The sequence below is a fragment of the Myotis myotis genome, unplaced genomic scaffold (genome assembly GCF_014108235.1).
Source record: "Myotis myotis isolate mMyoMyo1 unplaced genomic scaffold, mMyoMyo1.p scaffold_m19_p_5, whole genome shotgun sequence".
In the NCBI taxonomy this organism is placed as follows: domain Eukaryota; kingdom Metazoa; phylum Chordata; class Mammalia; order Chiroptera; family Vespertilionidae; genus Myotis; species Myotis myotis.
Genome location: NW_023416357.1, coordinates 29,198,648 through 29,214,129, shown reverse-complemented (window position 1 = coordinate 29,214,129; position 15,482 = coordinate 29,198,648). Strand labels below are relative to the sequence as shown.

The following is a 15,482-nucleotide window of genomic DNA, read 5'->3' as shown; positions in this document are numbered from 1 at the left end:
CCAGGCAGGGCCATGGATGGGGCCTTTGTGCCCTGGGTTCCTCCTCCCTGGGAGCCTGGCTATCGGAGCCCATGTGGGGGTGGGGGCGGCTCCTCTGTGCCCGTGACTCTGTGTTTGCACAGGGGGAGGGGCTGGCCGGTGCCAGCTGAGAGCCTCAAAGGGTCGGCCAGCGCCTCTGCAGATAAGGCATTAACAGTCCTGTGGACTCACCCTTCGGATCTGCTGACGCTTCCTTTCAGCCTAGGTGCTTGGGGTGAGGTGCCAAAGGTTCCCTATAAAGTGCTGGGGCTCCGGCTGTGTCCACTCGACCTCCAGCTCCTGCCCTGTCCTGACGAGAGGGACCCACCTGTGATCACCATGGTGAGGCTTGTTCTGCCCAACCCGGGCCTGGACGACCGAATCCCCTCCCTGGGGCAACTGGAGGTCATCGAGAAGGAGGAGGCCAGCTCGCGGCCGAAGTGGGACAACAAGGCCCAGTACATGCTCACCTGCGTGGGCTTCTGCGTGGGCCTGGGCAACGTCTGGCGCTTCCCCTACTTGTGCCAGAGCCATGGCGGAGGTAGGCCGGGCAGGAGGGCAGGTTGGGGGTCCAGGCAAACAACACTGATGTCCCCAGGACCCCAGCACCCCATTCATAGAGGGGAGAAGTCTGCAGGGCCAAGGGCTGTGGGCAGGACAGCACAGGCTCATGCCCTCCACCCCTTCACTGGTCCACTTGAGCCCCACGTTGGCACCGAGAGCAGGCTGGGCAGAGGGCCGGGCTGGAGCACGGGCCCAGGTGCCGACATCTTCACTCCGCTTCCGTTCGCCCAAGTTGGCAAGGGAGGTCCAGTGCCCGGTCCCACACGCCCAGATGTTTGTGTCAGTGGAGGCCACCCTTGCTCCAGGCCCAGGAGCCCTGACCTGCTCCCAGAGAACAGGCCTGACCTGCGAGGAGGGGGACAGAGAGGGACCAGCTGCTCCTCTGGGTGGAGCCCCTTCTGTGAGGGTGGATGGCGCCATCAGGAGGGGTGGTGAGGCCAGCCCTCCTTTGAAATACCTTATGGCCTATGAGGGACAGAGGAGGGGGTGGGTGACCCACAGAGGAACAGGCAGGCAGGCTCCTGAAGCGTGCTCACGGGCCAGAGGTGGGAAGGCTGCATCCCCCACGGAATGCTGCCTCAGCCGGTCCTGCTGCCCCCAGAGTCTCCGGGGCCTTGCCCGAGGCCCAGGGGTCTCCTTCCCCTGGGCTGAGGCTACTCCCTCTTCCCCAGCTGCAGAGACTGCCTTGGGGCTGCTGGGTCTCAGTCCCTGTGATTTTGTCCTTCCACCCACCCTCCCAGTGTCAACAGGCTTCGGGGACGGAGATCACACCTGTGGTCCCATCAGCCCCCACGCACCTGTGGCTTCTGTCTCCCCTGGGCCCCAGCCCTGGGAGGGGAGCTGCTGCCAGGAGCTCCGTGGCGGGAAGGGGAACAGAGCTGAGCTTGTTCTGGGAGGAGGTCTGGGCAGGTGCTGCACTCCCCGTGAGACAGGCTCTGCAGAGCTGGCTGGACACTCTGAGGATGCGTCTGCTTCTGTCCTCTAAAAGCACAAACCCTCTCTAGTGACGTGAGTTTGTTCTTACTCTGAGGAACCTGCAGGCTCTCGCCAGGCTTTGTGGCAGAAAGGAAAGCAGATGGGGTTGTTCCCAGGCCACCATTGTGACCCACCCCCCTTTCCATGGCCAAAACGGAAGCTTCTGAATGTCGGGGAGGATCTGTCTTTACACCTGGGGTCCATCCTGTGCTTTCCAGATAGTCCTGTCGGCCACCTCTGCGCGGTAGAGGGGTGAATGGAACCCTGGGAGTCTGTGAGGGGCCCAGCAGTAGAATCACTGAGTCCCAGAGGTCAGCTGCCTCTTCCCTCTGGAAGGTCCTGGTCATTTCCCCACCCCCACCAGGGCTGCCCTGGGCCAGGGTTCTGGCAACACCTGCAGCATATAGTTAGTTCCAAAGGGAAGGGACTAAAGGGGGAGGGGGACCTGGGTCTGAGAAGCGTTCACCCCTGGGCTGCAGCACACACTCACTGGGAGTCTGAGGGGTAATGCGGGGACACTGCCTCCAGACACTGTGGATGAGAGAGAGCTGTCCCCCATCACCCTGGCTCCTGCTGAGTGGACAGACAGCCATTGAGGGCAGTGACAACCCCCCAAGCTCAGGAGACAATTGTTGAGGGCAGTGATAAGAAGCCGAAGCCAGGAGAAAATTGCCGAGGACAATGACAAGGTGTGGCAGGTGACTCCTCCCGGTGGCATTTCCCACGCCTGTAAGCCCAGATCTCCGGGAGGGAGTGGTTGGGTAACTTGGAGAGAAAATGACGCATCTGAGGACTCTGAGGACCAGTCCTGGTTTGGTGAAAACTTAGTTTGCCTTCAATTATTTCTAAGAGTTTTGGGTAATTTGAAAAGTAAAACCAATCATCATTTGCTTTGTGTTTAACTTTATATTATGGGGGGGAAAAGCAGAAAAGTAGAGAAAGCCACAGAGAAGACCCCTGCCCCCATGACCTAGATCAGCATCTGCAGCACTTTGCCATGTTGAGTGGGGTGGTGGCCGCGTGCGAGTGCGTGCGCACACAAAGCCCCTGCGTGCTGCGTGACATTGAGAAGTGTTGTCACAAGAGGGCCCCACCTTCTAGATCTTGGATGGGGGCATCTCTGTGACCAAAGGGCAGGTAAATGAGGCACCAGGTGGGCCGTGTCCTCTAGCTGCATCACCTCAGCTGCCTCACCCTCATTCTCTTTTCTCCGTCTTGTGCATCTGCCATCAGCAAACAGCGGGGTCACCTCTGCAGAGTCCGTCTTGCCACCAGTCAGAGGAAATGGTCACGTGTCATGTGTCTCTCGGTGGGTCAGTCAGGACTGAATCGGGTGGCAGGGGCAGCCCAGGTAAGGGGCCAGCGCCTCTTCTCATTCAGCTTTCAGGGAACAGAGAGAGGAGCTGGGGGACCCACGGACCCTGTGTGGGCGCTGGGGCAGGTGGGCTCACGGGCCCTTTTCTGAAGACGGGTATTTCAAAGGTTTCAGAAGTCAGCCCTGAGTTGAGTTGATATCACCATCTGTGTCCTGTTTACTCTGCTGTGCACCTTCTGGGCCGTGGGGCTCACCCCATGAAATGGAAGGTGCTGGAGAGCTCTGATCCAAGGGCTGCACCACAGAGCTACTCTGTCGAGCTTTGCAGACCTAGAAGTGGGGGGCACGCAGGAGATTGAAACCAGGAGACTGGGTCAGAGTCAGGACTCACCCGGCTCCCTGAGTTGGCCACAAACAGCCGGGTCCCGGTGACCAGATAGTCAACCGTCAAGAGTTCTGCACCAGCACCAGGCCCAGGAGTGTGTCCAGGGAATTGCATTCACCACACATCTGCCCACAACCTCAGTTCTCCATGTGAATGCACCACATGCCTGCCCTAGTGCTGCCACCTGACACATGGTGTGCCCCTCATCCCTTCTTAGGGACAGAGAGCTTAGGAGAGCTGGTGTATTGGTGGGGTGGGGGGTAGGAAGCAGCGCCGCCCAAGGACCATGCAGTCTGCTCACCACTGGGCCGTCCATGTGCCTCTGCAGCCTGGTCCCTGGGACTGCCTTTCACCACTGGTCCTGGTGCTGCACCCAGTCAGTACATAGTCCTCAAGCTTTTCCTCTGTGCCACGCACCACCTGCAGGGGAGATGTGGGAAAGCCTTAGACCAGCGGTTCTCAACCTGTGGGTCACGACCCCTTTGGCAGTCGAACGACCCTTTCACAGGGGTTGCCTAAGACCATCCTGCATATCAGATATTTACATTATGATTCATAACAGTAGCAACATTACAGTTATGAAGTAGCAACGAAAATAATTTTAGGGTTGGGTCACAACATGAGGAACTGTATTTAAAGGGCCAGAAGGTTGAGAATCACTGCCTTAGACCCTGCCCTTAAAGACAGCAGCTGCCCCTACCCAGCCGTCCCTCCCCTCCCCTCCCCCACCTCTTTCCTAAATTCTCAAAGAGAAAGAAAGCTGCATCTCTTTATTTTATTTTAGCTTATTTACTTACTTTATTATTGATTTTTTTATTGATTTGAGAGAGAGGGAGAAACATTGACTTATTGTTCTACTTTTCCATGCATTCTTTGGTTGATTCTTGCATGTGCCCTGACTGGGGATTAAACCCCCAATATTGAGGTATCGGGACAACGCTCTAACCAACTGAACTACCTGGCTAGGGCCAAGGAAGCTGCATTTCTATGCTAGTGTATCTTTCTTCTGCGGGACCTTTACACCTTGCCTCGTCCCACCCGTCTCTGCCTCTGTGTGTGTGTGTCCATCAGTGTGCAAGGGCACAGGACCGCGGGCCCCTACAGCCAGGTCTGTCAGGCACCCACCATGTTACACCTGGAGGAGTGTCCAGGAGGAGGGCTTCCTAAGGAGCGACTATCCAAGTGGGGTTTTCAAGGGTGAATAGGAGTTTCCTGGTGGAGACGGAGGGGCAGTTGGACCTGCGGGTCAAAAGTGACTTTATGAAGTAGGGATGGAATCAAAGGATACCTGGGAACCACAGACTTTGTTTTCCTCGATAGTTTTGCCCAAAAGACATTCACATAAAACTTCTGAGAAAACAGTAAAGAGGCAAATCTTTTCTTATTTTAACTCTACCCTCACTGATACTCTGACCCAGTGAGCGGGCAGCCACAGTGGTACCCCAGGCCCAGGGAAACTCCCCACTCCTCTCCTGCAGGAGATCCAGCAAGGGGATCATCCCTGCTGCTCTCTGCTTTTCATCTCATTGTCACAGTGAGCTAACCATCACCTTTGAGTGAAGGTCCCCTGTGCTGTCCATGTCTTCTTGTTGGATTTTGAGCCCCCAAAGGGCTCCCTGTGACCTCCCCATGCTCCTCCCAGCATGTGGACACCTTCCTTAATCCCCCAGGAGCTGCCATGTGCTCACCCTGTAGGACAAGCACGGCCTAGGAGGGACAGTAGACAAGCTGGCCACTGTTGTGAGATGGCATGAAGCATGCCCCATAAAACAGTGCCAATGGCCATCATGAGTGGTGCATTTGATGGTGTTGCTCTAAGTCTGTATTTGTGGGCAAGTTCTGCAGGCACTTTCTACCAGCACCTGTGTCTCCAGGGGGGCCCGTGGCCACCTGGCTGTGTTACCTGACACACGGCTGCCTCTTCCCCACCAGGAGCATTCATGATCCCGTTCCTCATCCTGCTGGTTGTGGAGGGTGTCCCTTTGCTGTACCTGGAGTTCGCCATCGGGCAGCGACTGCGCAAGGGCAGCGTGGGCGTCTGGAGCTCCATTCACCCAGCCCTGAAGGGCATAGGTGCGTGTCTGGGCTCAGTCGGTGGGACCCCTGCCAGGCCCCAGTGTGGGCAGCAAGCACACTTCTTCCTTTTCACCCCTGCTTCCAGGGGACTCACCACCCCCAGCCCTCTGCAAACCCTTCCATGGCATCTCACAGAAGTGTAGGTGGCAGCGCCCAGGCTGGGGTCATGCCTGGCCACTAAAGCCAGCTGGGCAGCAGAGGCTATCCTGAATCCCGGGTGCCCGGGGCCTGGGAATGTGTATACGTGGGAGAACTGAGCCCCCATGCTGCTTACAGCAAGGCTCAGCAAGCACCTGAAGACCACCACTCTGTTTTCTGGAACCCTGAGTCCATTCACACTCAGTCCTCAAGGGGCTCCCCCAACCTCTTCCTGCTAACAGTGCCCAGACCCCAGTGGGGGCCCCCCAGTGGTGCCCCCTAGTGGCGTCCCCAGCAGTGTTGATTGCCCCCCAGGGATCGCGTCCATGTTCGTGTCCTTCATGGTGGGCCTCTACTACAACACCATCATCGCCTGGGTCATGTGGTACTTCTTCAACTCCTTCCAGGAGCCCCTCCCTTGGAGCACGTGCCCACTCAACGACAACCTGACAGGTGTGTCCAGGGCAGGGTGGGGCCAGGGGTCGGGGGACAGGATGGCTGGTGGTGCGAGAGCATGTGCACCTTTGAGCATACAGACCGAGTCCATGAGTAGTCACCCTTTGATTTCCTCAAATGCAAAAATCGGGGCACATTTATGGCAACAGGGAATTTTTAAAAATCACTGTGCCAGAGAAAAGCCCTTAGAAAAGGTGCCTCCACCTCAAGAGGTGGTGCCGGCCAAGATTAAAACGAAGGAAAGGAGGGAGGGACCTGCTGCTCCCTGACCTTACACAGGGGGTGGCCTGATTCTCCACTGTCCCTTCCCACCACATTCCCCAGGGCCTTTTTGGGGCCCCCTCCAGGGAAGGGAAGAGGGGAGCAGACCCTCTGCCTGGGGCCTCTGTGGGACCCTCTGCCTGGGGCCTCAGCTCCACAGCTTGCACACATTTGCATCAGGACACCAACCGCATGATCTGTAAGCATGGGTCTAATAAGCAGGAAGTGGTCAGTGCACAGTGTGTGTATGTGTGTGTGTGTGCATGTCTAGTGTGCTCACACTTCTGTATGCACACATATATGCACATGTTTGCATTCAGGTATGCCCATGGGTACATATGTGTCTTGTGAGTATGTATACATGTGTGCATGTGCAAATGTGTGAAGGTATGCTCGGACGCATGCACATGAGCATGTCTGTGTGGGTGTGCACACATGTGTGTACATGCATGCAGCTATGCTTGTGTACGTGCACACGTGTCTGTGTGGGTGTGTACGTGCATGTCTGTGTGCACTATGTCCCTGGTGTCAGTGAGTTGGGAGCGCAGCATTGCCATGCTCCCCATCCTCCTCCTGGGCTCCCTGTGATCCACACTAATGATGTGAGTGCCCCCTGCAGGCTATGTGGACGAGTGTACCCGCAGCTCTTCCGTGGACTACTACTGGTACCGAGAGACCCTCAACATCTCCAACTCCATCAGCAACTCGGGCTCTGTGCAGTGGTGGATTCTGCTCTGCCTGACCTGTGCCTGGTGTGTCCTCTACGTATGCACCATCCGTGGCATCGAGACCACCGGCAAGGTGCGGCTGGGCTTCAGGAGCTGCCCCTTAATCAGCTCTGAGGGTCACCACCCGTGTCCAGGAGGGGCCTTTGCTGCCTCCAGCTTGGCCCTGGGGATGTGGTGCTGGCATGGATGGTCCTCAGACCTGTGCTTAAAAAGCTGCAGCAGGAGTGACCCACAGTAGTTCTCTGACTAGGAGGACTGAGTAGTCATCATTACTAATATAGCAGTAGGAAACGTCAGATCTCCCTGCCCTGGGAGCTGGGGGCAGAGGGGTGCCTGGAGGAACAGAGCCAGGGTCCTTTCTTCCTGTGGGTGCTATCTTCCCCTTCATCCCACCTCTTCCCTGTCCCCAGGCTGTGTACATCACCTCGACGCTGCCCTATGTCGTCCTGACCATCTTCCTCATTCGGGGACTGACGCTAAAGGGAGCCACCAACGGTATCGTCTTCCTCTTCACGCCCAACGTGAGTCTCCCGCTGCCCACCTTGGGGCTCCAGTTCTTGTGGGAAAGGCCACCCTGGAGGATGGGCCTCCCACCTGAGACCAGCCCTGGCCAGTCCTAGGCCCCTCAATGCATGCATGCTGGGCCTGTGAGCTTGAGGGAGGCCCTGTGCGGATTGATGGCAACCACCTCCAAGTTATCAGTTACCACCTTTAGGGGGCGTTGTTTGTTCTGACCACCTGCCCAGCAGCCTCAGCTGTCCCCAGCCTCCAGGCTCACATCTCTGCCGTGGGCTACTACCTCCTCGGTTTCCTGTGGCCCCTCGTCCTTGGGGTACAGCTGAGGGTCTCTGTTTGGCTGCAGGTCACGGAGCTGGCCAACCCACTGACTTGGCTGGATGCGGGGGCCCAGGTCTTCTACTCCTTCTCGTTGGCCTTTGGGGGCCTCATCTCCTTCTCCAGCTACAACTCCGTCCAGTGAGTGTGGACAGGGGTTCTGGGCTGGGCAGAGGGCTTTCCTCATGACCCACGGGATCATGGGGTCCATGGGGCTCCGTGCCAGGGAGGCAGGCTTAGGATCTGGGAGATTTTCACACACTAGGTACCTTAAGCATTGACTGTCCTCCCCGTGGTGCCTTGGTCCTAGGAATGATGATCCCTGGTGTGCTCCCCTCCATCCCCTATAGCCCGTTCTGGTTGCCCCTCGGCATCCAGGACTCTAGGTGCCCAGCCACCACAGTCCATCCTGTGCCCCCTATCCCACCCTAGGGGCCTTTGGAGGGAGGAGGTTGTTATCAGTTCATCTCACAAACACTTACAGAGCACCTACTGTGTGCCCTGCATGAAACATGAGGTTTTGTCCTCCTGAGACCTGTGGCTGTGGCCTCTTAGAGAGACAAACAAAATGAGCAGGAGGAGGGGTCCCTGGAGGGGTGTGGGACCAGGCTGGGGTCCTCAGTAGGATGGGCTTGTGTGCAGAAGGTGCAGTATGAGCACTCGGACAGGTAGGGGGTGAGTGCCGGTGCCTGCTGGCTGCTGGCCACTGGCCGTGGGGGATGGTCCCAGAGGGTGGGAGCCCAGCAGGGCAGTGGTGAGGCCCGATTTCTCCACACCTGTTACTGTCTGACTTTTTGATGAGGTGTCTCACTGTGGGTTTATTTGCATTTCTCTGAGGGCTGAGGGTCTAGGTTTCTGCTGGAAGCATCTAGAACAGCGGTTCTCAACCTGTGGGTCGTGACCCCTTTGGCGGTCGAACGACCCTTTCACAGGGGTCGCCTAAGACCATCCTGCATATCAGATTTTACATTACAGTTATGAAGTAGCAACGAAAATAATTTTATGGTTGGGTCACAACATGAGGAACTGTATTTAAAGGGCCAGAAGGTTGAGAACCACGGATCTAGAAGGATGTGTTAGCATTAGCAGTGGGGCCAGTGGGAGAGCTGCTGGGTTGGGTTGGGGAGGTCAGGGGTTGGGTTTGGGACACATTGAGCCAGGGAAGCCTTTAGGCTCTGGGTGGAGATGGGAGCCCTCAACTGGGAGGAGACAGGACCTGGAGGGACCAGGTGAAGGCAGGGGGGTACGGTGGGATAGGGGGCACAGGAGGTGATGTGAGAGGGGCATGGAGGGGTAGGCCACCTCTTCAGAGCTTTTGGGGTGTGGCTGCGAGGCCCTGGCCCGTCCCAAGGCATGAGGCTGAGTGCTCACTGAGTGCCCACCCTCTGGGCGCAGAGCACCTGCTAACCAAGCAGGAATTGGCACGGGGTTTCCTGCCCAGCTTTGGAGTGTGAAGGCTCTAGAAGTCCCCAGGGCTTTCAGGGGTCTCCAGGCCACCGGCTGGGGGATGGCCCTCTGGTCACCTCTCGCTGGGTGCAGTCGGGGAAGGACAGCTGGGAGGCTGTGTCCCCTCTCCCGCAGCACCCCAGCAGCTCAGGCTCAGGGCAGGCTCCTTGCCTGTGCTGACGTGGCCGGGCAGGTGGGCACGGTGTCTCGGCCTGCAGTGACCCGATGCCACTCTCATCTGCAGCAACAACTGTGAGATGGACTCGGTGATCGTGTCCGTCATCAACGGCTTCACATCCATGTACGCAGCCACCGTGGTCTACTCCATCATCGGCTTCCGTGCCACAGAACGCTATGACTCCTGCTTCAACCAGTGAGTGCTCCTCCTGGCCCACACCCACCTCCGAGGAGCCTGCCAGGCCTGCACCACCCAGAACCTCACTCTCTTTTCTCTCCAGGAATATCCTGACGCTCATCAACGGGTTCGACTTGCCCGAAGGCTCTGTCACCGAGAACAACTTCGAGGAAGTACAGCAGTGGTACAATAACACTTACCCCGCGGCCTTCGCCCAGCTGCAGTTCCAGACCTGCGACATGAACTCTTTCCTGTCAGAGGTGAGCGCGTCTCTCTGGGGCAGCGCAAGGCAGGGGAGGGGACACCCTTGAGGGTCACTGACCTCCCCCAGGATCTCAGTTCCTGGGGGCCTGTCTCCATCCTCACGGCCTGCCCGCCTCTGATCCTCCTGCCCTGCCCCACCCTGGTGCTTGCACCCCTAGGACCCCTCAGTCACATACCGGCCCTGCACCTGCTCTAACTGGCTTTAACCAATAATGGGCGATACCTTCAGGGCAGCTATTTAGGGGACTCATGCAGGCCCTGTTGAAGTCATTCGGGGCTCTTAACCTGGCCATGTGGGGTGCACCTCAGGAATCATCTGTGGGGGTGTGGCGCCCTGTCTGTGAGCAGATGGCAGTCTGCATAGCTGTCACATGTCTGTCCAGACAGCTCGGGCCCTGACTGCTGCTGGAAAACGCGATCCCCTTCCTGCCGTTTTAACTAGCTCAGCTTTTAAAAACATAGTTGGGCTGAAGAGACAATGACCGTATTTCACAGGACGGCTCAAAAGAGCCCCATACCTGCACAGTGTGGGCGTAGCCTGTGGAGAGCTGACCAGTGTTTGGCAGGGAAGGACGTATGTGACTGAGGCCGGGGGACCTGGGGAGGGACTGCCCTGTGTGGGTGACACTCTGCTTGTCCATGCAGGGCGTGGAGGGCACGGGGCTGGCGTTCATTGTCTTCACGGAGGCCATCACCAAGATGCCCATATCCCCACTGTGGTCCGTGCTCTTCTTCATCATGCTCTTCTGCCTGGGCCTGTCCTCCATGTTCGGGAACATGGAGGGCGTGGTCGTGCCCTTGCAGGACCTCAAAATCTTCCCCAAAAAGTGGCCCAAGGAGGTGCTCACAGGTACACAGGCCAGGGCTTGGCTGGGCAGGCAGGTGGTGAGGACAGGCCTCAGGGGCCATGGGTGGGGAGTCAGACGGGAGCTCTGTCCACAGCAACTGTTCTCTGCCCCCAGGTCTCATCTGCCTTGGATCGTATCTCATCGCCTTCATCTTCACGCTGAACTCCGGCCAGTACTGGCTCACCCTGTTGGACAGCTATGCCGGCTCCATCCCCCTGCTCATCATCGCCTTCTGCGAGATGTTCGCTGTGGTCTATGTGTACGGCGTGGACAGGTAGGAGGGAGACCGAGGCATGTGGCCGTCTCCAACAGTCATAGGAAACTCGCATCCTGGGATGGGTTGTGCGGGCTCCAGTCCCAGGTGGAACACAGGTGTGCGAACACAGGCCTGAGGGACCGGTGTGGTGTGGGCACGGGTCTGGCACCGGGATGGGTGAGATGGAAAAGAGATGGATCCCAGATGGATGCCCATCCAGAGCAGTTGACACTGTACCCCCTCCAGCTTCCAGGTGCTCCCAGACGTAGCAGAGAAGGGTAAGCGCAGACCATAGAAGACGGCATAGTCTCAGGGGTGGGAGAGAGGAGACAGCCTCACACATGAAAATGCTGGCGCCTCTGATCTGACCATGTGACTTAAAAACATTTAAACCCATGTGTCCTAAGCAAAGTCAAAAGAGAAATAATTAGCCAGGGAAGCAGTTGCCCAGCATGAGGTTGAAGCGCTGGTACAGCAGAAGCCCTCGGCAGGCGAGACGTGACAGAGGGACCAGATAAGGCAGGGGGTGCTCGGTGTCCTGTGGGGCACAGAAGCTGCCTCCAGGGCTGTGGAGCAAGCAGGGGGGCGGGGGGAGGAGGGGGAGACTGACAGGCCCGAGACACTAGCTGTGGGTAAGGGGTGTCCCCGTGATCCAGGCGCTGGGTGTTTTATGTCAACTAGGGATCCGTGGCCAGGGAAGCCCTGTGGTGGGTGTGCTCTGGGCCTTTCTCGGGGGAGAGAGGGCTCTGCAGACAGACAGACACTCAGACAAAGAAGAGGTCTGTGCAGCCCTTCCAGCCATGCTCTTGGCCAAATACTCGGGGTATCACTCCGTTATCCTCGATGTGAGGGGCCCAGAAAACGGCACCATCTCCTTGACAGGAGCTGGACTCGCCACAACTTCAGAAATAAGACAACATGCACAAGCCGTCGGGGGTGGGGGACCCCACTTTACGAATCCTGTTCTGCGTCACCACGACACGTGTGTGTCAGGGCACACGCGCAGGAGGCCTGACTCAACCACACAGTGCACACAGTTGGGTGGCAGTCACGGAGACGCTGAGGCGCGTGCGGCGGACTCACTGTGCCGTAACCTCAGCACGTGCCGGGGAAGGAGGCTTAAACGGAAGTGCACGATGTTGTCATGTGTTTGCTGCTGATGTGAAGCAGGCATGACTGGCCTGGTGCATGCATGTCCTCTGCAAATGGCCAAGGACACTTAGAAGTCAGACACTCGCTGCCGGGGGTCCCAGGCAACTCGGCCTCAAGGAGGCCATCTGAGCAGGAGGCTGAGAGCCAGGCATGGCCCCAAGCTGAAGAGACTCGTCACCACACTCCCAGACTCTGCTGGGAACAGGCCTGGGCACCTGTCCTTCTCCAGAAGTGGGCTCACGGGGGTCCTGGACAGTTCACTCTGTTCTGATTTCTGTAGATCACAAAGTATTTTGTGCAGAAGAGAGTTCGGCACAACTTGGGCAGGGGATGGTGGGGCCTCCAAGGTCAGGGCCACTGCTCCTCTGAGGACGTGGGCTGAGGTTTCCTTCCTCCGTTTCCCCCAGAAGTGTTGACCCTTATTTGCAAGAGTGGCTGCCCAGGCTGTGTGAGGCCACAAGTCAGAGCACCTGGGCTGTGGCTCCATAGGGAGGTTTCCAAAGGCCTCCAGTGAGGCTACCACTGCCGGCGGCTTCCCAGGGAAGCGAGCTTTTGCTCAGAGGCCGGCTAGAGCTGTGACGGCGAAAGGCAGGGCCAGCACTGTAGGATGGCACCGCGTGTCTGTATGGAGAGGCTGGCCTGTCCTCCGCTTTGGTGGCATTAAAGGCCCAGGATGTCCACCAGCTGATGGCTCCCTTCCGGCCTCTGCTTCCAGGTTCAACAAGGACATCGAGTTTATGATCGGCCACAAGCCCAACATCTTCTGGCAAATCACGTGGCGAGTGGTCAGCCCGCTGCTCATGCTGGTCATCTTCCTGTTCTTCTTCGTGATCAACGTCAATAAGGAGCTGATATACAGCGTCTGGGACCCTGCCTATGTGAGCGTGCAGGGAACTGCTGGCCGGGGTGGGGGGCATGCCCCCCGTGAGGAGGCATGTGGAGGCAGAGGAGATGGGGGACACATGGGGGAAGGGGATGTGGGGAAGGTGTGGGGGCAGAGGAAGTAAGGGAGGCATGGAAGACAGAGGAGGTGGGGGAGATGTGGGAAGCAGGTGTGTGTGGGAGGAGCCTTAGGTCTCCCTTCCCTCCCCCACAAGGGCCAGGAGGTGAGACTCTTGGGGAGAAGGGGGCACTGTGCCCCTGAAGGAGACCTTGCTGGCTGTCTTTGTGTCTATTCACCATGTGGTTGCTCTCTCCACAGGCGGAATTTCCCAAATCCGAGAAGGTCCCATACCCAAGCTGGGCATATGGTGTGGTGGTTATTGTTGCTGGCGTGCCCTGCCTCAGCATCCCTTGCTTTGCCATCTACAAGCTCATCAGGAACCGTTGCCAGAAGCAAGAAAGCCAGCAGGGGCTGGTCAGCACCATGTCCACAGCCTCCATAAATGGGGACCTGAAGTACTGAGTGCCCCGCCCACGGTTGCATGTGTGCATGTACAGATGAATGTGTGAGCATGTGCGTGTGCACATGGGTATATGTATATATATATACATAAATGCATGTGTCTATACAGGTGTGCACCTGTGTGAGTGTGCACATAGGTATATATGTATAATGCATGTATGTACATTATATGTATATGTGTACATGTGTGTAAGTCACATGCTCATGAGTATGTGTGCACATGTGAGTGTGTATACATGTGCTTCTGTGTATGTGCCTATATGATTTTGTGTACATATGAATGAGTGGTACACACATGTCAGCACACACCTATATATGTATATGAATACATACAAATGTGCATGCGAGTAAGCATGTGTACATGTGTGCATATACATATGTGTTGGTGCATATGTGTGTGTGCACATGCTAGTTGTGTATTTATAAATGTGTGGTTATGTGTGTGGCATGTATAATATTCTATGGATATGTGTGTGCATGTATGTGCACATGCATGCCCTGCAGCATACATGTCTCCCACGTGGGGCCCAGCTGTCCTCTTGGTTCCCTGCATTACGGATGTGGTGGGGCCTTTGCTCAGGTCCTGCCCTGCCTTCCAAAGGAAAGTCAGTCAAAAGCGGCAGCAGGAGACGGGAATGTGTTGCTGTCTTGGCTCCTTGGAACAGTCTTGTTGCCCCGCCCCGTCCCTTCGCTGTCCACCCTGTGACCTAGGAGCTCCTGCAGGAATGTTGCAATTTTACCCCGTCTGCAAGAGGCCTCAGGCCCCTAGGCCAGCGAGACCTAGCCAGCAGAGAATCCCGAGTCTTGGCAATGTTCCAGCTTAATAAATATTAACCCATTTAATTATTGCTTCTGGCTGCCACAAATAGATGACAGTTAAATAAAACTCAACTTGGCATAATTGAAGGCAGAAACACCCTTTGTGTTTTTTTAAGAGGACATTAACTGTGTGAATTTTTAGCCCGATGTTGGAAAAGATGGGTTATAGGGTAACTCAGCTTGGTCACTGCGGTTGAGCACAGCTCATATGTCCTGAGCAATGTCAGGGACCGTGAGCCCCTGCCAGACCGTCCACTTGGGGCTACTTAGTGAAGGGAAGGTCTCCGCCGCATCATGGATGCAACATTCAACCTCAGCCAAAGTCACTTGGCACTTGGGATGTTTATTTCAATGAACTGGTCACTTCCATTTCCCGTGGAACATCTGGAAGTTTAAGTTAAAGTGGACTTTTTGAGAGTTCTCTGGGCAGGTTCGGGAGAGCTGAGTGGAGGGTGGGACCTGCTGTCACCTCCCATCCATCCACGGGAGATGCCCCACTGCACGCTCCCCTCTCCCAGCGCCTCCTGTGCAACAGCGACCACAGATTTCAGCCCTGAAACCCGGCTGAAAACCTCCAAACACCTCGGCATGTCTGCAGTCCTCTTACACGGCCGGTCACCTGACCACCATGATCTATAGGAACCTCCAGAGGTGGGATGGGAGGCCTGCTCACAGCTCTCCACCCCAGGCCACGTTAGCGCATCCCTGCCCAGGAGGCCCACAGGCCCCACCACGCTCTGGTCCCCACCACCAGGTGCTACTGGCCTCTGTGGGACCTCACCTCCTTCTCTCCACAAAGTTCTGACCCTTGATTGGGAAACGCTCATCAGCATCCGGGGGTGCAGGAGAGGAGAGACTGGGTGGGCTAATCCCATCAGTTCCTGTCCCCTGATGAGTGTCTCATTTTACAGATGTGCTAGCTTTGCAAATTGTTAGACATGCAGGTTTTATGAGCATAAAGTGTATAAATAAATCATTGTATTTCATAGTCTCAGCCTAACTGTTGTTCAAATGTAGAGGGATGAGCAGAGGGAGCAGCCGAGCCATCTGAAAGGACGGTGCAGAGCTGGGGCTCTGTTTCCACGGCTTCCCCTGAAGAAGCCACGGCCTGGTGTCCACGGAGCACAGGTGTGGTGGGTGGGGTGGCCCTGTGTGCAGTGGGTGTCACCCTGCCCACCTGCTGCCTG

The 15,482-nt window shown here is 56.9% G+C and overlaps 1 protein-coding gene across 1 annotated transcript; it reads left to right on the top strand.

Annotated features, from left to right (window-relative positions):
• Positions 1 to 212: 212 nt before the first annotated feature.
• On the top strand, positions 213 to 15,278 carry SLC6A19 (solute carrier family 6 member 19). The gene is made up of 12 exons (XM_036310992.1): positions 213 to 559; positions 5,190 to 5,330; positions 5,787 to 5,924; positions 6,808 to 6,989; positions 7,327 to 7,437; positions 7,779 to 7,891; positions 9,441 to 9,569; positions 9,655 to 9,811; positions 10,461 to 10,665; positions 10,778 to 10,937; positions 12,787 to 12,949; positions 13,273 to 15,278. The coding sequence occupies exons 1-12, from the start codon at positions 358 to 360 to the stop codon at positions 13,474 to 13,476; spliced, it is 1,905 nt and encodes a 634-aa protein (XP_036166885.1). The 5' UTR covers positions 213 to 357; the 3' UTR covers positions 13,477 to 15,278.
• The last annotated feature ends 204 nt before the right edge of the window (positions 15,279 to 15,482 follow it).

Bases quoted from the DNA above. Each gene is read 5' to 3' on its own strand.
- SLC6A19 (XM_036310992.1), top strand. From the start codon at position 358: ATGGTGAGGCTTGTTCTGCCCAACCCGGGCCTGGACGACCGAATCCCC. The intron at 9,812-10,460 runs GTGAGCGCGTCT...TTGTCCATGCAG, and splicing joins TGAACTCTTTCCTGTCAGAG to GGCGTGGAGGGCACGGGGCT. The intron at 10,666-10,777 runs GTACACAGGCCA...CTCTGCCCCCAG, and splicing joins GCCCAAGGAGGTGCTCACAG to GTCTCATCTGCCTTGGATCG.